This window comes from Terrapene carolina, unplaced genomic scaffold, assembly GCF_002925995.2.
Source record: "Terrapene carolina triunguis isolate 2854851 unplaced genomic scaffold, T_m_triunguis-2.0 Scaffold136, whole genome shotgun sequence".
NCBI lineage: Eukaryota > Metazoa > Chordata > Testudines > Emydidae > Terrapene > Terrapene triunguis.
In genome coordinates, this window is record NW_020664487.1 from 5,253,537 (window position 1) to 5,275,222 (window position 21,686).

Genomic DNA, 21,686 nt, shown 5'->3' on the forward strand with positions numbered 1-21,686 from the left:
GCCTTTGGCAAGAATGCATTGTTTCATCCTTCAAACAACTGTATGTGTTCAGCTTTCCCTAGAGAAAGGCTTTTTGTACTTAAAAGCCTTCATGAAGTGGTACCTATGGATTCAGTTTCAAGTGGGATTACTTCTCCCATGCTGCACAGAAAGTTACTCTTACCAGCAGCACTCTAGATAGATGGTGGAAGTGGAGAAGTAAGTAATTAAAAGATTAGACACTAAGAACAGTTTGAAGAAACAGAGATGCTGGACAGACTGAAAAAATATTTTTAAAGGGAAGGCTGTCAGAAAAAATGTTTTTAAAATACACAGAATTACCCTGCTTTACAAACACGACTGATTGTCAGCTTTAAATCGTGGGCTCTTTCTGTAGACCTCCTTTTAGCTAGTTTTCAAAGTATTGCATGAAATATATTTAAGAAGTCAGTATTCTAATTTCTTTTGACATGTAGATGTTGCTTTTGTAATGAGCATTTTGAAATTGTGGCAGAATGCAAAAAGATCTTAAATACAATGGGGCCTTGATTCTCACTTACACTAAGGCCTCTGGCAGTGAAAGGGGGCATTAAAAGTGGGTATAGATTACTTAACACCTATATCAGGCTCTCTTACCCTGCTAGGATGGTGTAAAGTGGCCTTACTGCAAAATACTGATCAGGTGCAATGCATTTAGTTAATGTGCTAAGGCCTTATCTTAGGAGGTTCTGTGCATCTTTGCAGACTTTAAATAGGAGGTGATGCTACTCAGCACCCATTAATGGATGCTTTAACTTAGTTTCTCGAATATGTGCTCAGTTAACAAACAGCGTATCATGGGAAATATCTTTTACATCTTTAAAGGGTGTGTCTTTTGATACAGTAATGCTTTCATAGTCAGGGTTGGAAACAGGGCCGGCTCTGGCTTTTTTGCCACCCCAGGCAAAAAAGTCTCCACCCGCCCGCCCCCCCCCCCCCCCCCCCGGGGGGGGGGAGTGCGGCCGGAGCCCCGGTGGGGGCTCCGCTCTCCCCCCGGCGGCCGGGGGGAGGGCGCCGGGGGGGAGGGCGGCCAGAGCGCCGGGGGGAGGGCGGCGAGCCCGGCCGTGGCCCCGCTCTCCCCGGCGGCCGGAGCGCCGCGCCGCCCCCCTCCAGGTGCTGCCCCAAGCACAAGCTTGGTGGGCTGGTGCCTGGAGCCGGCCCTGGTTGGAAATGAGGTTTTGTTGGCTGTTAATGGGGGAGGTTGCATTTTGTGATGAGGAGGTGTTATTCCAAAGTGTGCATGTGAGAAAATTCCCTACTCTCTCATCTGATTGGTTAGCTTGCTTGTCTGGTTAGCACTGAGAGTCTCCAGTAGGGTGAACCGGCCCTCCTTTTAGTAAATGGAGAAGTGTTCTTCTGGACAAATGGTCCGTTCTTAAAGGCAGCCCTCCAGTGTCTATAAAAACTGAGGGCCAGATTGTACCTTCCTCCTTCTCCAAAGGGGAAAGAAATTCCAAGGTTTCCTTTGTTGAGTTTCCTGTGCGTCCTTCCATCAGGGAATGGAGTTTTGCCCATCAGCCTGAGGAAGAAAGTGCGGGTCTGGCCCACCAGGCCTGAGGGTGCACTAAGCTGCATTGGCTGGTAATGGACCTACTGAAGTTGTTTCACCATCTGGGCATTGCATCTGCCACCGAGGGTTTCTTGTTGCCCAAGGAATCCCCTACCAGATTATTAAGCTAGCTGTCCTCCTGCTTTGTCGGAGTGGAGAAAAACATGTGGCGTTAGGGGGCCTCCGAGCACTATGGGACGGTTTGGACTCCAGAACGGAATTATTTCCATGTTGGGAGAGAAATAAGAGACACAGACGGTTTGTTCTTATGGTAGTCAAACGGGGCAAATCCTGCCCCTTCCTCCACAGAGCATCCAGGCCACAGCAACACCAGTACAGGTCCACAGCATCGGTGACAGGCCAGGGAGACTGCACAGGGGTTTAACCCCCACTTGCCTACCACAGAACTCAGCCTGATACGGACTGCAAGAGTGGTTGTAAAATTGCTTCCAACCAGGGCCTGGGGGGGCAGGGGGGCGGCAAGGGGAGGACAAAGTTTCTATGCTTCCCATCCCCACACCAAGCCTATCAATTTGGGCTTGTAATTAGGGAGAAGAGTTCGTCCTTCAGTGTCCGTCATTGGTTAGGACTAGAATGGAGACAAACAGGAAGAGCAACAGAAAAAAAAAGTGCCCAGAAATCCAGCACTCCCTGTCCTCAAATTCCGACCCATAACTGTGCCTTCAGTCCTCTTCAAACACAGTACAATCGATCATTCTGTAGAAACACGTCTAGAGTTTTTAATCAAAAATCACCCAATCCATCCAGGTGAATGAGTCATTCATCCTCAGGTATTTATGTCCCCAATTACCTGTTTCATCGCTTTACCACATTTCTACTATGTATTCTGTTTTCCAGTGAAACAGCAACAACAGGTGATATGAAAAGGATGACTCAGCCATGTTTCATGCAACTCATAGGAAACCTCTAAACAAGAATAGATGAAATTGGGAATAATACTTGTACACTGAAATTTCTGGTGAAGCAGTGAATCAGATTGAAGAGTGTGAGATGGAAGTTCCATACCATATGAAACTGATAAATACTATGTAAAAATGTATTTGCTATACAACAACACTTAAGAAACATAGCGGACTAGACTGGATTATAAAAGTGTCTCCAGCGTGCTTGAGTGTGGAACTTGGAATGAATAGAGCCTAGAAAAAAATACCCCATGGTCCTGCCCCAAACTCAATATCAGAATAAGACAGAGGATGAGACCAAGGAAAGAATGATAAATCCAATGTAATTAGTTGGAACTTGAGACTATATTGGGGGTGGTCCCTGAGGTTGGACATTCCGGACTGGATAGGAAATTGCTCAATATGTTAGTGCTTCAAGCACAATATTCTCCAATAATGAAATGGAGACAGAACTCTCTCCCACCAAGGAAAGCTAGTGGGCATACATATGGAGATGTAAGATTAGTTTTAAAATGTAAAATAAAACAAAAAACCTACAATCTTCATTGCAGAAACAATGGTTTTTATAGCACGTGGTCAGTACAGTTATCCAGGTTTGAAAAAGACCGCTGTACAACTTAATCCTGTATGTTGCTTATGATTAAACCTATGCTACCCACTGATTTGGATCCCATTTCATAGAAAGAACTGTTTGTGCTGCTAAATGTATTCGTGAGTGAGTGTGTGTGAGAGAAACCACACACCCCTCAATTATTAATGTAGACATGTTAATAAAACAGTTTTTCTTCTTCTAATGGGGCATTAAAAACTAAATGAGTCACAACTACAATACAAACAGCCTCTGTTCATCAGCTCAAACAAGCTAAAGGACCACTCCCCCAAAACAGAAGTCCCCTGTAAATAAGTGGTTACAAAACAATCAGAAAAGAGAAGAAACAAACAGCACTTATACCACTGACATAAACCAAGACAGAATCTGAAATTCTCAACTAGAACTCCTCACACAGGGAGGCAGTAGATTCTCCATCACCTTGAAGTATTTTCTAAAAGAACTTCTGTGTGAGATATAGCATATATTGGCTTAATATAGGAATTACTAGGTGAAGTTTTATGGTCTGTGTGACGCAGGCAGTCAAAATATATAATCATAATGGTTAAAATCTATGAATAAGGTCCCAATTCAAGAAGGCGTTTAAGCACATGCTAAAGTCTATCCCTATTCAGGACAGCAGTTAAGCACATCCTTAAATGCCTGGTCTAGAAGATACCATCAGAGATGTCAAGTATCAGAGGGGTAGCCGTGTTAGTCAGAGATGCTTAGTTTTGCAGTTCTCAAACTGTGGATTTCTGTCTCCAGAGATAACATGCTTGTTAACAGTAAAAATGTTTTAAAATAAATAAATAACTAATATATAGAGGTGAGAAATAACAAACCTCAACTCTATTGTCCCTCTGCAAATTTGTGTACACAGAGTCAATCCCTTACCTCTCTTTAAAAGTGCAAAGTTTCAAAAAGTTCAATGAATAGAAGATTGTTGGGGCTGGAATAGATCTGGACAAGGAGAAGTCTGGAGTTAAATGTGAGAAGCGAGGGACGTATGCTTTTTAAAAAAAATTATTTTATGTTTGCTCTTGAAGAAAAAAATCCAGAACACTTAACATTGTTGTTTTAGTTAAATAAAACAATTTAAATGTCTGTCTGGTGATGTTCTCCTCCTAATACAGCATGGCAAGAAAATCCTCCAAATATAAATGATTAACCTGTTGAATTGGAGATAGTTCACCTCCCAGTGACTTCATAAATATCTGCTTCAATTACCTCTGGTAAATGAAATAACCAATAATTCATTTTCTGGTGTAGGTGTAAAACTAATCTGAAAAGTTTTCAAAATAAATCACTGTTTAAAAATGTATATAGTGCGTACCTTCTAAAAATGAAACCTACATCTAGCTCTGAGTTGTGAAGAATATATATCAACGTCGTAACAACCAACAAGAATGCACTCTTATGTAGAAAACCATGATTAAATTGAGTCTTCCTGACTAGTGATTTAAATCAAATTGATTTAAATCAAATCCACCCTGCTGAAGTCTGGCACATTGTGATGGGACAGGTGGTCAGCACTCTCTGGGCTCCTAAAAGCATTTCTCTGCTACCCTATCTATGGTCAAACTTTATTTCAAATGCACACAAAACTAAAAAGAATATTGCATCCTACATTCATAAATGTTACTGGTAGGCTGGACCACAAATGGACTGTTCGGGATTTCTCAGAATTTATACCGGTGAGGTGCACGTGACAGATTTCTTTTTCAAAGCAGATTATAATTTTCACATAAAGAGCAGCATATCTAGTGATCAAGGCACTTTGGGGAAGAGGAAGTGCACACTCCAAAGAGAGAAGACAACAAAGGAGGGCAATCACCAAAACAAACAAGTTGCTGCTCGGACGGAGCAATTCAGCCTCACTTGCCCCATATATTGGATTTAAAACAAACAAGCAAACAAAAACAAACAAGGCACCAGTCACTCTAGACTACACTCAGCAGTCACACACAGCCTGAGACACACCTGGAAACATATTATGGGTATGATCCTCAGCTGGGAAATCAGTATAGCCCTAACCAGTTAGGCTGATGCCCAATTCCCATTCATCTTAATGATGAATCCCTTAGAATCTTGAGGGATTCCAAAATCCCTTAAGAGGCTTTGAAAATCGCAGCCTTTGATACCACAAATATAGTTTTTAGGCTTTAGAATAATAAAGAGGATAGTTTTCATTTCAAAGTCATGACGGCTTTTATTTCGTAAGATTTAAGTAAGGCTCATGTGACTTTCTATAAGCATATTTTTGCATTACAGTACATCTGTATATTTCATAATAGTATTATTAGCAATACCACATTAAAGTACCATGCTAGATCCATGCTGCCAAGATGGGCATTTTCAAATACAGCTTTATTATTTCTGCTACTACTTTCGCCCCAATGGGCTTGCATAACCATTTTTCTTCCTTGTTAATCTTCTCTACATCAAGTTTTATGGTCCTGCTCAATGCAGTTGCTTTTTGGTCTCCCCTCTTCTCTGGGGAAACAAACTTTTCAATGTCATGAGGAACCTCAAAACACTATTAATTATTAAACATTCATTAATACTTAGGTATAGTTTACTGACTGAGAGGGCCTGCTCCTGCACCACTGAAGTCAACAGAAATTTTACCATACACTTCAAACAGGAGCAAGATCATTGCCCTAGGCTGCAACTCCGACTGGGACCAAAATGGCAAGAACAAACGTGATACTAGAGGAGAAGTTACAATAAATGGTCTCAGGGCCTGGGCACTGAAAAGGGAAGGTAGGGGTCTCAAGGTCAGAGGGAGAGCTGGAATAGTGGAGGACTGGGCTCTGGAACTAGGAGATGGATACTGCAATTGTGAGTTCTATTTTAGAAGGCAGGCATCCTTTATACTCCTTGACAATACTATCCAGATGCATGTAATGAATGTAGGCAACTTGTCCATAATGCATTTTACACCACTGCTGCCTCTTGCAGCGTTTTCCCCAAGCCTCCTGCATAAAGAATGAAGGAGGCGGACATCCTATTTTCTTGATATCTATTTCCCTGGGTTGATGACTAAGGTATAACAAATACCGATTGTCAGAACTGATGCTGAAACCCTGTATAGTCAGGTGAAAAGTAATCCCCATGACCCCACTGTTAATTCCAGGCCATTTAAGCACACGTACATAGCCAGCCCACACGTCCTTACATGCCCATGTATTTCTGATACCAGAGGAGAGGAATACTGTGCAGACTGTTCATTGTGAGTTGAACAGGAGAAGGTGATGTATACATAAACACATTTTTAAAAGTCATAATGGAGTCACATCTATTTTTGTATGTGACTGTTAACACTAATGTTATTGTATACAAGTACCCCATTATCTTGAAGAGGACTGTAGAAACTAAAGCCAACCTGAGCTAGACTGTAAGCTCCTCTATGCAAAAATCCTGTCTCTGCATGCATTTTGTCAAGCACGGTGCACAATTTTGCATTCTATACTTTGTTTTTGGATTAAGACAAACCTAACATACCTATCATAGTATCGGAGTAGCCGTGTTAGTCTGTATCCACAAAAACAACGAGGAGTCCGGTGGCACCTTAAAGACTAATAGATTTATGTAGGCATAAGCTTTTGTGGGTAAAAAAAAAAAAAACACTTCTTCAGATGCATCATACTGCCTCTGCCTGGTACAGAAATGAATCAAAATCTCTCTGTTTGGTATTTTTAAAAATATGAAACCTATTTTAGTTAGCAATGACAACACACACACAAATCAACCTATGCTCATTTATAAACAGTAATAGGCCCAATCCTCACCCTTTCAAATGAAAGCCCGAGTAAACAGTAAGTGGGAGTTTCAATGGTGAACTCCCACTGATTTCAACAGGAGCAGTTACACAAGCGCTAAATGCTTTTGAAAATCTCACCCCCGGGCTTTATCATGCATGGTGAAAGTTACAAACCCAGACTCTTTCAGGCTGATGGTGGAAAGGCCAGGGCTCTCCACTGAGTACATCCTTCCCAGGCAAGGTTTTAAAGAGCAAGATCAACCATCATGAGGTCAGCATCTGAGAGGGAAAGATGCACTCTCTTGGCCAGCCATTTTGACCACTAACAATAAATCCAATACGACAATGACTGCAAGCAATCTTGACAATTGATAATCTGTGCTTTACAGTGAGGCAACAACAACAACAACATTCCCTGCCCACAAAAGAATTATCTTTGTCTTAACCACGAGTCAGGAATCTCTTCTGATGTTTGCTGCTGAACATGTTTATTTATTAAACAAATATTCTGAAGTGTGAAAAGAAACGCATTTTTTTTTAATTGAATCATCCTAACCATGGTTAGCCCATTATCTTTAGCCCATTACAAAGGGTAAAATGGAAGCAAGCACTGCAAATACTTCCTCTGAGTCTGTCTGGCCCCCTGCTTCCCCAGAAAAGCACACAGAGGAGGACCAAAGGAGAGGAAATCGCCTCTCAGATTTATCCTCAATCACTTTGGCAGCTTTGTCTGCCTTCCTTGCCCAGGAACAGGCTGCTGGACCAGTTCCCAAACCCAACGGCTATCCAGAGGCTTGCCTTGTCTCCATGGGAGCCAGGCACTTCGGGCTTCTGCAGCCACTAGCTGCCTGGGAGGCTCTCCAGTGGAGCAGAAAAATACCATGGTCCAGAGGTAGATGATGCTCATGATCCCTGGTTGCATCTCTGACATGCCTACCCCCCACCTGCCCATAGTCTATGCACTCCCCACTCGTGAATCATTACATTGCCCCCTCTGGAGGGGGGAGGGATACACTGCAGCAGGCCCTGGCTGACCTCTCCCCTGTCCACACAGGAGGGATGGGATCTGTGCAGAATGGGTTTCGTCTGCATGCAGCTCAGAGGATACAGCCCATTGCTATTATGCTCCATTTTACAACTCCGCAACTTCTTTCCATTTGCAAAAACAATTATCTAAATCGATTGCACATTTCAATGCTCTGAGAGACATTTATGCAGTTCCCTTATACTCTGGCCTGAATTAATCTAGAGTAAGATCACAGCAATACTACTGTATATCAGTTCAGTTTTTCCTATGACCACACAGCTCCTGGAACAAACAGGGGGAGGGAGCATTGCCCCCTAAGATGATCATTATTTCAGAGGACAACTTGGCTGGTGAATAACCCTTGAAAAGAAGGGGAATACATCTGGGTGGAAACTCTGAACATCTTTCCTTTTTACTACATAGTCCAGAGGTTTCCCCACATCAACAGACAGCCAGGAGATTGCTAAAAATAGGCTTCTATACCCACCTGCTACAGTAAAAAGTCTCCTGCATCCCCTCAGAGAGGGACTTCATTTAAGTTTTGGGGTTTAATTTTATTTCTATTGGGGGTTGGGGAACAATAAGCTACAGGTTTTTTTTTATTATTATGCATATTATAGTGTTATGTATTACTTAGATAGCACTATTGGCATGCACATCAGTTTAAAGACCAATACTAGAAAGACAGATCCTCTGCTATGAAGAGTCCATCTCAGCATTCATTTAGGTATGCCCAAAATTCCTAGCCAGTGGAAGTTTGAGTTACGCAAAGAATGCAGGATCACATCCTAATATAGGGCTAAACATATACAAACTGATTAACAAAAACACAGCAGACAGGGGGCAACATAGCTCCACTGATTCACCTCTGTTGAACATCTAGCTCAAGGTTCCTGCTTATAGTCCAACAGACTTGACTTTAGGTAACCATTCAAAAGACTGGCAGGTGGCAGAGAGGACTAAGAACAGGACTAGAGGATAGCAGACCTGGGTTCTTCTCCCAACTCTTTAACTTAACCTTGTGCAAGTTCTCTCCAAAAGGTGTATACTTACTCCCTACGGTACCTTCCTCACTGGGGTATAGCAGGTGCACAGTTTGCTCCTTCCTCTGAAAGGAGCTATCCACGTGTAGGTTATCAACACACATATTGATGTGACTGATGAGGATGTCGATGTTGGATGGCTTCACAAAAATACATTTTAAAAAGAGTGCTTTGGAAGAGAGACCCATAGAACCGTAGGACTGGCAAAGACCTTGATAGGTGATCTAGTCCAGCCCACTCCATTGAGGCAGAACGAAGCATTATCTAGATACTGACAGGTGTTTGTCTAACCTGTTCTTAAAAACCTTCAATGCAGATATTCCATAGCATCCATAGGTAACTTGTTCCAGTGCTTAACTACCCTGACAGGTAGGAAGTTTTTCCTAATGTCTGACTGAACTCTTCCTTGCTGCAATTTAACCCCATTGCTTCTTGTCATGTCCTCAGTGGTTAAGGAGAACTTATCACCCTCCTCTTTATAACAACCTTTTGCCTACTTGAAGACTATGTCATATCACACAAACACACCCCGCCCTCCTTGGTCTTCTCTTCTCCAGGCTAAACAAATCCTTTTTCCCCCCAAATCTTCCCTCATAGATCACGTTTTCTAGACCTTTAATCATTTTTGTTGCTCTCCTCTGGACTTTCTCCAGTTTGTCCACATTGTTCTCAAAAAGTGCAGTGCCCAGAACCAGACACAATATTCCAGTTGAGGCCTTATCGGTGCTGAGTAGAGCAGAAGAATTACTTCTTGTGTCTTGCTTTCAACACTCCTGCTAATACATCCCAGAAGGATGTTTGCTTTTTATTGCAACAGTATTACATTGTTGACTCATATTTAGTTCATCATCCACTATAACATCACTTGGCACGCAAGTGGTAGGCATCAGTTCCAAGTGTAGGAGGCAGCAGGCCCAAAACATGAAATGAGAGAAAGACACCAAAAGCCAATAATCCGGGTCCCATTAAAGTCAATGGCAAATCTCCCACTGGCCTCAATGAGATCAGGATCCGGCCCAAAGAGAATAAGGAAGCAGCAAATACAAAATCTCAAGAAGAGGGAAGCTGGAGAAAACACATCTATATACATTTGTGATTACTCTATCCACAGGCTGCAGTTGGCTTTGAATGACAAAGGAAGAATCCAAAACAAATGCAGGAGCATCCTGTATTTGTCCATTCTCCCTCCCCCATCACCAGCACCTGTCACCACACACACTACCTCAAAAGCATATTTAGGGTAAAAACTTAAAGTTATCCATCAGAAGGACAATGGATTTCTTCAAGTAGAATGGTTTGCATAAATCCTGGATGGAAGCTGCTAAATATTTAGAAGGCTCTTTTGTGCCAGATGTTAACATACTAAAGAAGCCTGCATGGATCTGTAGTGTGTATGTCACATGTTGGGGAGACTACAGGGGTGAGAGTAAAGAGCTCCAAACAAGCCAGGATGGTGGTGACCCTAGGTATTTGCTTAGTCAAAGTTTATTACAAAACAAACAATTAAAAAACGACAATTGAAAATCCATTTTTAACAACTGATTTAAGTAATGATTAAAACAATTATTTAAATCAATCTACCTTGATATTTCTACACTTAAAGTCTAGTGAATTCCATTACTTAGAAGCTTAAACTCTTAGAAAGCTGTATTTAAAAAGCACAGGAGTTATTTAGCTATAATTTTTCCACCATGCAGATTAAAACACTTATTACATCAGGCACAAGTAAATACGAGAAACCTGTCTCCTGCAAATCTGCTTTGAACTGATTAAATTGTACCTCTTTGAAAGTCTTGCAATTATGTTCCAACTCTGTTGCACCACGTTTCTCCATCGGAGAATGATACTCTCTTAGCAAAAGATCTTACATGACCAGGTAAGGTTCCATCATTTTTGGATGGTTGGACCATTAAGTCTACTGTAAGTGCCCAATTTCTTAGAGTCAGACCTGTCAAATGTATAAAATGACCAGTACAACCTCAGGGGCATATTCCTCTTGTTTTAAAGGAAGTGAAGTTGTAACTACCATACTTACTAACATATGTTACAGTCAACACTTCATTTAGCCCAGAGGTGAAGGTACAGTTAACACAGTTTGACAGATCAAATCAGGTATGTCTAAATTAAGCATCTCTGAACACCTCATAGGACCTGTTTTCTCTCTTCACAGACCGGAAAAGACAGGATAAACAGAAACAGAGGGGGATAGGAGTTGTGGTGTCAGTGCTGATCTGCAGAGAGAATAGAGAAAAGAGAACACAACAAGAATAAGGGAGTATGAATGTGTGATGGGAAATTATGTGTACTTGTCCTACTAAATGTAGTTCTGGGAAACATTTCTGGAATTATCAAACCTATGCAATAGTGCAGGGGTCGGCAACGTTCGCCACGCGGCTCGCCAGGGTAAGCACCCTAGCAGCCGGGCCAGTTTATTTACCTGCTGACGCGGCAGGTTCGGCCAATCGCGGCCCCCACTGGTCGCGGTTCGCCGTCCCGGGCCAATGGGGGCAGCGGGAAGCCACGGCCAGCACATCCCTCGGCCCGCGCCGCTTCCCGCTGCCCCCTTTGGCCCGGGATGGCGAACCCGCGGCCAGTGGGGGCCGCAATTGGCCGAACCTGCCGCGTCAGCAGGTAAATAAACTGGCCCGGCCTGCTAGGGTGCTTGCCCTGGCGAGCCGCGTGCCGAACGTTGCTGACCCCTGCAATAGTGCATCTTTGTTTTAACCCCATTTAAATTAGTTCTGTCTTTAAATCTTTAGTAAAGCAAGTCAACTGAAAGAAAAAGTGAGGCATCATTTCTTCTACAAATGGAGTTAACCTAGACTGCAGTCAGCGCAACTATAACTTACCTATTGATCAAAGCTAGTTCGGACTTTTCTGCTTTGTCCTTCTCCGATGACAGAGATCATAGGCTTTTCATTTCTCAAACCCACACAGCTGTTATAGTCAGCTTATTAATGTCAGCCTGGCACAAGGATAAATCTCTAGAAAGGATATCAAGTTTTCCTGTAATGGTCTTCCAAGTTTATCCCTTCTTCCCACTGATCCTTCAACATTTCTGCTTTAAGGCAACCTAATTTTAAGTTTAAGACACCGCCTTTCCACATATTTTCCATTAAAGCTTGTCCCTGCAAAGGCAGACAGTGTTAGCTATACATGAGGATCTGCAGGCCAAATTCTGCCTGGACTTGTATCCCCAGACAACCCCACTAAATTCAATAGGGTTGCATGAGGTATAGATCAAGGCAAAATGGGGCTCCATGCTACTATGCAAAATCTGAAAAGATTTACTTTGCACTGTGAAATCCCTTGGTAAGTAAAACACAGTTATAAGCTTTGTTGTAACTCTGACAACAGTATTTGACAAACTATGAATACTACAGTTTGCCACAGTGATTGAAGCAACATAGGGAATATACCCTCAAAACTTAAGGAAACTATGTTTCCAAAAACAAGACCTCAACCCTGCATTGTGTAGCAAAACTAGTGTTGAGCAGTATTGTGGATCCATTTTCCCTTCTAACCACATCTCATTTCCTTTAAAATCACTCAGAAATTCCATTTTCATGTCAACAGGCTTTACAAGTTACAGATTCCCCATTAAATGCTCATGTTTCATAGTACTAGCCAGCCATTCACAAACATAGAATTATAAAATATAACTTTTAAATATGGTCATAGAAAAAATGTGACAGCTTCTACTATTACTCAGGTGTTTTTTTCCCTAAAATTACTGGTTATACATGCATTTTTGGGAACCAAAAAACAAAAAAAACAAAAACAAACAAAAAAAAAAGGATTACCTTTAAGAGATATTACATAGATTTGTACACAAGACTTTTCCTTGCAATGTTAAAAACAAGCTGTTAATATCTTAACTTTTATGCAATGATAGCTAAATAAACAATTTTGTACAGAAAGAATTCTGATAATTTGTCAGTTTTTTTAAAATGCAAATTCAGACGCAGGAGAAGTCCAGAGGCAAAGTTCTGCTTTCAGTTCACCAGTTTAAATCCAGAGTTCTCTATACATTGATGTCAATGTAACAGAGCACAATTTGGCCACATTATTTTCTCGACAGCAATACAACCTTACTGCCAACTCCGAAACCTGGTAATAAGCCAATATAAATTCTAGTAATGTATATACAAGTACAATTTAATGAAATACAGAACGTGCCCAACTACCAGCAGGTATCTTACAATTTATATTGAAGTTTTTATTAAAAACCTCCTTATTTCAGATTACTTACTCACAAAACAAACATTTGCCAGGACGTTCATTGACTGGTAGCAAGCCATGTATTCCATTCTAGTTACTCATGATATCAAACTTACCTTATAAGCTACACAGTCAGTGAATTGTTACCACAGTGATTTATTTTTTTCCTCCTAAGCCAGAGGTGGGCGAACTACAGCCCACAGTCCACATCCGGCCCGCAAGACCCTCCTGCCCGGACCCCGTCCTCCTGCCCTGGGAGGCTACCCCCGGCCCCTTCCCCGCTGTTCCCCTCACCTGCAGCCTCAGCGCTCCGCACAATGCTCTGGGCGGCAGGGCAACGCAGCTGCAGAGCCCGGCCTGACCTGGTGCTCTGTGCTGCGTGGTGGCGTGGCTGGCTCCAGCCAGGCAGCGCCGCTGCCTGTCCTGGTGCTCTGAGCGGTGCAGCTGTAGCACCACCAGCCACCGGTGCTCCAGGCAGCGCAGTAAGGGGGCAGGTGGGGTTGGATCAAGGGCAGGGGAGCTCGGGGTGATGGTCAGGGGGGCGGGGTGTGGATAGGGGACGGGGCGGTCAGAGGGCAGGGAATGAGGGGGTTGAATGGGGGCAGGGCTTCTGGGAGCGGTCAGGGAGAAGGGGGGGTTGGATGGGGCAGGGGTCCCGGGGGGGCAGTCAGGAATGAGAAGAGGGGTTGGATAGGGCGGTGGGGGGCAGTTGGGGTGGGGGTTCCGGGGGTGGTCAGGGGACAGGGAATGGGGGGGTAGATGGGGCTGGGGTCCCGGGTGGGGGAGGGGTCGGATAGGGGGCAGGGGCCAGGCACAGCCTCCCCTAACCGATGCAGCCCTCAGGCCAAAAAGTTTGCCTGCCCCTGCCCTAAGTGATAACTCCTTTCTGGAGGCCAGGGACTGGGAGTGGCAAAGCAACTATACTGACCCTAAGATACCCAGAGATTCCCCTTACACAGAGGGAGTCCCTAGGTAGCTGGTGAAGCCTGCTTTGTAGAGTAGAGCAAAACAGCTGGTGGGGAGGCCAGGATCTGGTCCCTGAGGGTTTTAATAGACAGCACAAGCAAATGAGGCAAGCCGAGGGGAATGTGAGCCAGTTCTGACAAATTATCAAAATGGGGGGGGGGTCAAAAAAGGGATAACAACAAGGAAGCAGAGTAGAAATAGTTACTTTCACCTGCTCTGTGCAGCATGTACCTCACATCAGGGATACAATTCCCCTGTTCTATACTGAATTAGCATTGCCCTCCATTTTTTATACTATAATTAGATTTTTTTTTATTAGTTACTAGTAATAAAGTCTGAACACCCACAGATTTATGTAATGAATTAATCCACACTTCACCACCTGCTTTACTGGAATGTCTCAATGAAGGCCTTCAGGGCTTCATATTTCAGTTCTGTATTCGAAAGCTAAAAACTACTTTCTCAGTCAGATTTCAAACATGGATTGAATACTATAGCCTGTAGGGCCTAATTTTAATCCCATTAAACTCTATGGCAAAATTCCATTGACCCCAATGGAAAAAGGATTTGCCCCTATATTCACAACATGGACCAAACTGTGCCATCCCACATAGACATACGTGGGAAGGGTTTCTGAGCGGGCCCAGAAAAGGAATTTTGCAGAGTTCACTTGAATTTCCCCACTCCCGAGGAATGAGTTTAGGAAGGAGGACTACAGAAGCATCAGAACATATGGACTCCCTATTACATAGCTTTCCAGGATCCCAAAGGTAGATACTGAAGGTGTCTGCTCAGTGGGAATCTCTGACCAGCCCCACCTTGGCAGGCCACTCACCCCTCTACAGGATCCCAGGGAGAGAGAGAGATGCAGGCATGTGGCCTGAGTTAGTACTGCTCCAAGCGGTGGCACTTTAGGTGCAGTTATCCACTCCCCTCCCTAGGTTACCTAGAAGGCTAAATACCATTCAGAGCATTTCTTCTTGGCCCATCCCCCCAAAACCACAAAAAAACAAACACTTTAGGAGGAGGTTTCCTGGAGTCTGTGGGAAACGGCGAGATCATGCCACAAAACCATTAGCCTCCTAATTTTTCATTTAGGACCCCACGTTACCTGCCTTCCTCTGCTTATGCAAGTGGAGGTTAGTAAGGACAGCAACTACTCCATTCCAATTAACTCAACACTTGGCAAGGGCATCTTTTCAGCAACACGTCTCTCTTTTAGGGTGACCAGACAGCAAGTGTGAAAAAAATCGGGACAGGCGGTGGGGGGTAATTGGCGCCTATATAAGAAAAAGCCCCAAATATCGGGACTGTCCCTATAAAATCGGGACATCTGGTCACCCTACTCTCTTTGCCTGTGCAGCCACACACCTAAATCTAACTAAGTCTAATCCAATTTATTGTCTTGAAGCGTTACTGATAACACATAGCTCCCAGCCTCGAGCGGCTCATTTATAATGAGAGCACTATAGCCAATGCTTATATGGAAACACACACTTGGCTCGAAAGTCTGCATGTATCTTTGTAAGTTATGCATACTATTACCAAACTGGATTAAAAAAAAAAAAAAACACCACCACCAATTGATCATATCAGCTATAAACAAACGTCAATTATGAATATTTCCTTTCTTTAAATTAACAAAAGTTCATTAACCCAGTGAGGGGTTTCCTATGCAATAAACTATGCACAACTTCACGTTGCATTCCAGAAACAGAGGAGCATAGCTGGCTAGTACCTAAGGCAGAATGGGATCAAATCATTTACGTGTCTGGCATCCAAGATGGGAAGCTCTTTCAAAGAAGGGACATCTGGTGTTGCAGGCCTGCTCATACCATTTCTCTCTTGAAGAACAGTATATAAAAGCTCTATATTAATCTTCCAGGAAGTTGCAATTATGTTTATGTTACGTTGTACTCTAAGTAGTAGAAGCAATAAGTATTATTAGCTTTCTTTGCCACATGAACGGAGTTAATGAACTGCATATGCAGTGACTACATGTCCAACCTTTACAGATAACGCTGCTGAATCTACACTGACATACTTTACAGGTTTCAGAGTAGCAGCCGTGTTAGTCTGTATCCGCAAAAAGAACAGGAGTACTTGTGGCACCTTAGAGACTAACACATTTATTAGAGCATAAGTTTTCGTGGGCTACAGCCCACTTCTTCGGATGCATATAGAGTGGAACATATATTGAGGAGATATATATACACACAAACAGAGAGCAAGACAACTCCCACCTGTTCATGCTCTCTGTATGTGTGTATATATATCTCCTCAATATATGTTCCACTCTATATGCATCCAAAGAAGTGCGCTGTAGCCCACGAAAGCTTATGCTCTAATAAATGTGTTAGTCTCTAAGATGCCACAAGTACTCCTGTTCTTTTTGACATACTTTAGTCTAACATAATAACCATGCCAAAGTACCTTCAGGACACATCACCTATAAGTATTGTGATCCAACTGATGCTTTTAAAGAGTTAGAATAGTATAGAAAAACAGGGGTCTATTTTTTTTTTCTAAAGAAACATGCCTGACTATTTTTAAACTGACATTGTTATTTTGGGGGTTCAGTGTGTGAATTTGCTGCATCTCAAAAATATGCACAGTAATATTGGACTTGGATATCTATTTATTTATATTTTTGTAAGCTCACTGACTATAAAACTGCTAATGATAACTTAACATATCACAAAAACCAAAATACAACACTAGCGGGTTTGATTTGTCTCTCTCCTACGGTGATGTCAATAAGGGATAAGTCCAGCAATGGAGGTATTCCGCCTTGAGGCCCAATGACTCCACATAAAACAAGTTTGCAATTTCTAATGGATTTTGGAAAATGAAGTTAACCAAATTATATCATAACTGTTGGATACTTAACAGTAACTAAAGCTTTGTGGAAAAGGGATAAAGATCCAAACATATCTGCCATGGAATAAATCTTACCAGACCATCGCAGTTGCTAATAGCAACGGATGCTCCCGGAATATCAGTGATGTCTCCAACATATGCACAATTGGTCCACAGAGGCTCTTTTTTCCATATCCGCTCTGTTGCGCTTCTAGTCTGACTTTCGTTACCAGCCTCAGTTCCATTTCCAGTTTCCACCGAGTCTTCATACCATTCCACTACAGCCTCTGGAGCCACCAGATGCGTGTTAGGCCTCAGCCTGAGATGGAATTCCCTTCCAAAAGCTGTGATGTTAAAATACAGTTGTTTGGGGCTTTGGGACACATCCCTTGTTAATCTTCTTTGGTGATTTGCGGAGAGAATATTGGAGATAAAGCTTCCATCTGCACTGGTGCTGATCGGAGTCACTAGTCCATATAGCCTCGGTCTGATATTTGGTAAATCTGTCCAAAAAACAAACACACACAAAAAAACCTAAATTAGAACGGAAGTGTACGAACAAGTTTGAAAAATGGAGAACAGTTACATAGCTACAGAACAGGAAGCCACCAAAATAATGATGAGCAAAGAAATTCACTTACAGCTGTGTCATGGACTCATCCATTGTATTTAAGTATTGTAGATTCTTCCATGATTAGTATTATGCAGTAGACACCAGAAAACCAAGGAGAAATAAGGTGAATAATGCACTTGAGGCCTAAATTCAGAGGTGATGCAAGTTTGAACCTTACACACTGACTTAAGATCCCTTAGTACTACTTACATTCACTCCACTGATGTATAAAGGAGTCTATCAGAGGAGCCAGAAGATATAAATTAAAGTACGGTTGGGGGTATTTTAATTTACATCTATAAAATGGGTTGTGCTCCCCACACCGGCCCAGAGAGAGTTGAATTAGGCCAGCTGGGCCCAATCAGCCAATGGAGCTGCAAAGAGAAGGAGATTTAGGCTGTGTGGAAAGCACTACATTAGCTGGAAGCTCACCTGTGAGGGAACAGGCAGGGCTTCTATAAAGCCAGGAGGCTGGAAACACAGCGAGGCAGCAGGGAAGAAGCCTACACTCTCTCTCTTCTTGAGGAAAGGGAGAAGTAAGTGGGATAGGAACCCATGTGGAAGAGTTTACCTAGTAGCCCCAGGAGAAACTGTGCTGACTAGGAAAGCTCATGGAGAAGCTTAAAGCAACACAGTAGGAAGTAGTCCAAGAAATAGAGCAGTAGGTTTGGTGAAGTCCCAGACCTTAACTGCTCACTGTAGGGCCCTGGACTAGAACCCAGAGTAGTGGGTGGCCTGGGTTCCCTCCCATCCACTGCAGAGTGGTATTGGTAGGTACAGTGAATGGGAAGACTGCCCGAGTCACTGGGGAATGACACAGCCAGGGGAGCGGGCATGAGGACTCTGAAAGACTTCCCCAGAAGGGGAAATCATAGAGTGACCTGGCCAGAGGGCTGAGCCACGAAGCAGCCATACTGCAACAGGAGGTGCCACCCAGTGGTGAGCAGAGAACCCAATGACCAACTGCTTACAGTACTTGAGTTATGCCAACCTAGTTTCCCTTTTATAGATATAGAATGGGTGTAAGCAGGCCTAGTGAGTCTAAGGGAATCTAATTTACTCTGTTTGACCTCAAAGTCAATCCTGAATTTCCTTCCTTTTGTGCCACAGTCAGGTCTTTACTGTTATTCTAACACAGCAATTTTAACCACAGAATTTTTTCTCCCCCCATACGTACATAAACATGAAGCAATCCAAACAGAAAGAGAAAATGTATTCGATGGAACACTGCCCATCATGTTATGCATTTAGAAAACAATTTCAGCCAAAGCCCAGTCTTACAGATCTCATCAGTTGCAAGATTTCCAATGACTTCAATACAACCAGAAGTTGGCCCTTTAAATGCATCATATTTACTCCTCCTATTACATCACTTCAATTCTAAGCACAGAGATATTATTACAATGATCTGTATAAAAAGCCACAAATGTTTAGTACCTTCATGTGGTAGCAAGGATGTTTAAACTTAAAAAAAAAAAAAAAATTGAACCTGGGCCCATTTTTCAAAGTTGGGTGAACATATGAAGATATGCTCAGATAGGCATCTTGACTGTAAGACTCTAGGGCTTAAATTGGGTATGTGCAAATGTATGTTCCCAATTGCATATGGCCCCCATAAAATTTAGACTTCATACACAGTAGAGACCAAAGGCCTGAATTTTTTCCATTTCAAAGTACTCAGGAGATTCCATGCTCTTTATGTGTAAGTTCCAAAATAAACGACCACCTGTTTGTTCTACATGTGCATTAAACAAAAGTAGTTTGTTTCCTTGCACTGCAGCTTTCCAAAGAAAGTGTCACGTTTTGTATTGTAACTCGGCAATCTCAGAAAACTGATTTATAGTGTAAAAATAAAACCTGAGGGATTCTTAGCTAGAGTCATCCCAGCAGATGCCACTGCAATGATTCATCATGTCAATGTATTGACACAGCTGAGTAGATGGGAATCCTATGGGCTCTGACTTTTCCCTCTGTGGCTCTCCAATGAATGCCTTTTTTACCCACTGACCTACTCTTTCCCTTCCTCCTCCTGAAACCTGAAGTAGACTATGATCGAAGATACAGGAGAATGGAGAAGGTGACTTAAAACCAACTTTGAGAGATGCTAGGCAAGATCCTTGACCCTGCTCCAGTGATAGAGCAACTGTAAAGCCAGCACATCCAACACCCTGTGAATTCTACCTCCATGGGGGGGGGGGTCCTCAGGTGGTGCAGGATCTGCTTTGGTGGCTCTAGGTCATCACTGCTCCCTGCCCTAGGCACAGGGCAGAAAGGAGGCATGATTAGGATGCCGCTATACATTGCTGAAAACCCCAGCTGCCTAGCTGTTGAAGCTGTGTAAGTCAGAGTAGTCCTGGGGCAGATCTAACGTAGCCCAGGCACCCACCAGGTAAACATGCCCAGATTGAAGGGAGAGGAAAGGTGGGTTAAAGCCACTTTTGCCTACCTGCTCCCACTGGTCAGAACAGAGGATTTGAGCCACAATTCCTACCTGATAAGCAGCAAAAGTATCTGATCTGTAGGCTTTAAATTGGGTTCTAGACGCACATATTTGCAGGAGTAAAATATAATGCTCAAAGGGTGCTAGGATGACAGTCCATGAAATGCAAGTCCTGTGTTTGCTGTGTAACAGGTACAAGACAAGCAGTGGCAGTGCATGCTACCCCATAGTTCCTCACCAGTCTCCTGGAAGAGCTACTTAGTTGGGAGAGGGTAACTTTTCCCCTCTATTCCCATTCAGTCCTTTGTCTCCTATAAGACTGGCAACAAACTTGCTTTTTAGTGGTATATGGATATCTGTCTGGTAGGAAGTTAAATGACAGCTATGACTTATTTCAAATAAACCACCTAATGGCCAACCATCTTGAACTTAAACCTCAAGTGGACTATGGCTAAGTTACCCAAGGGAAGGTCTCCGTTTCTTTACTTCCCACCATATTTCCTCAACCAGGACATACTGGGGCCTGCTATTTCTCCACTTCATACTGATTTTACACCAGTGTAACACTAGGTAAGTCAGTGGCGTTAACTCTCAATTTGCACTGAGCATCACTGAGAGGAGAATCAGGCTATTAGATGTCCAGGTCTCCTCCTGTGAGGGTAGAAGGAAGGGCATTCTCTGTGCAAGGGCAATGATTTTGGACCAAACTGCTGCAGGATATGAGTCTGAGCATAAACCTCACCACCTGCTGTGAGGCACACCTGGTTCAAGGCAGAATTTCCTCAAATGATCACACAATAAAGACAGCCAATGCAAAAAGAATTAACCAGTCCCGATTCCTATAAAGTGGGTGGCGGAGGGGGTAGAGGGCAGCGCTACCTTCTTGGTAGCGTTTGATATATCTATTGAGTGGCTCAGATAGTGATGTGTGCCACAGACATGCCTCTAAATAAACATACTTAATTAAATGCATTAAAACTTATCCATTCTCAACCTAAAACAGATTCGAATGAATAACAGAGGTAAAAAGGCTCTTGTATCCAATATCAATCCAATGAATAATCCAGAACCTATTTATGCAAACAGACTACCCAGTACAGATAATGTAATTGGAAAATTCTCAATTGCTACATTCAACCTAGTTTTGCAGCCGAGTTGATTCTGCATTAACATCCTCAATTTCTAACTGATATTACTAACTGTAGAGGCAGTCAGGAAAAATAATGTATAATATTAATAGCTGGTGTTTGGAAATGGAAATTCTTCAAGCCTGTTATGGAGATATTGCAGTCAAAGTTAGTGAAAATAGCCTAGTCATTCATACCACTCATTGTGCTGAAAACTACTATGCATACCACAATTAAAATTACCAACTCACTGTGCGATCTTTCCTGAAGGAGGCATTCACTCTCACCCATAATCAATACAGTCACATTAGCATTAAAAATGCTTTTAACCATTATGCGTACAATTTTAGGGCCTGATCCTGTAATCCTTACTTATGCAAAACTCCCATTTAAAAATCACTGGGAATTTTGTGTAAGGATCAAAAATTTGAATCCTGAGAGTTAGAGATGGAACCAAATCAAAACTCCAGATTCCACTTTTCCCTGAGAGTATTTGTTTGTTTTTTTGGAGTAGGTAGGGAATGGGAAGCAAAGAAGTTGAAATC

General features: G+C 42.7%; 1 protein-coding gene across 1 annotated transcript in view; it reads right to left on the reverse strand.

Annotated features, from left to right (window-relative positions):
• The window catches only part of ADAMTS3 (ADAM metallopeptidase with thrombospondin type 1 motif 3), a 180,957-nt gene extending 159,483 nt beyond the window's left edge, over positions 1-21,474 (reverse strand). Inside the window, 2 exon segments of the mRNA XM_029911915.1 lie at positions 17,058-17,464; positions 21,393-21,474. Coding sequence (XP_029767775.1) covers positions 17,058-17,464; positions 21,393-21,474 — 489 coding nt within the window.
• Positions 21,475-21,686: the final 212 nt, after the last annotated feature.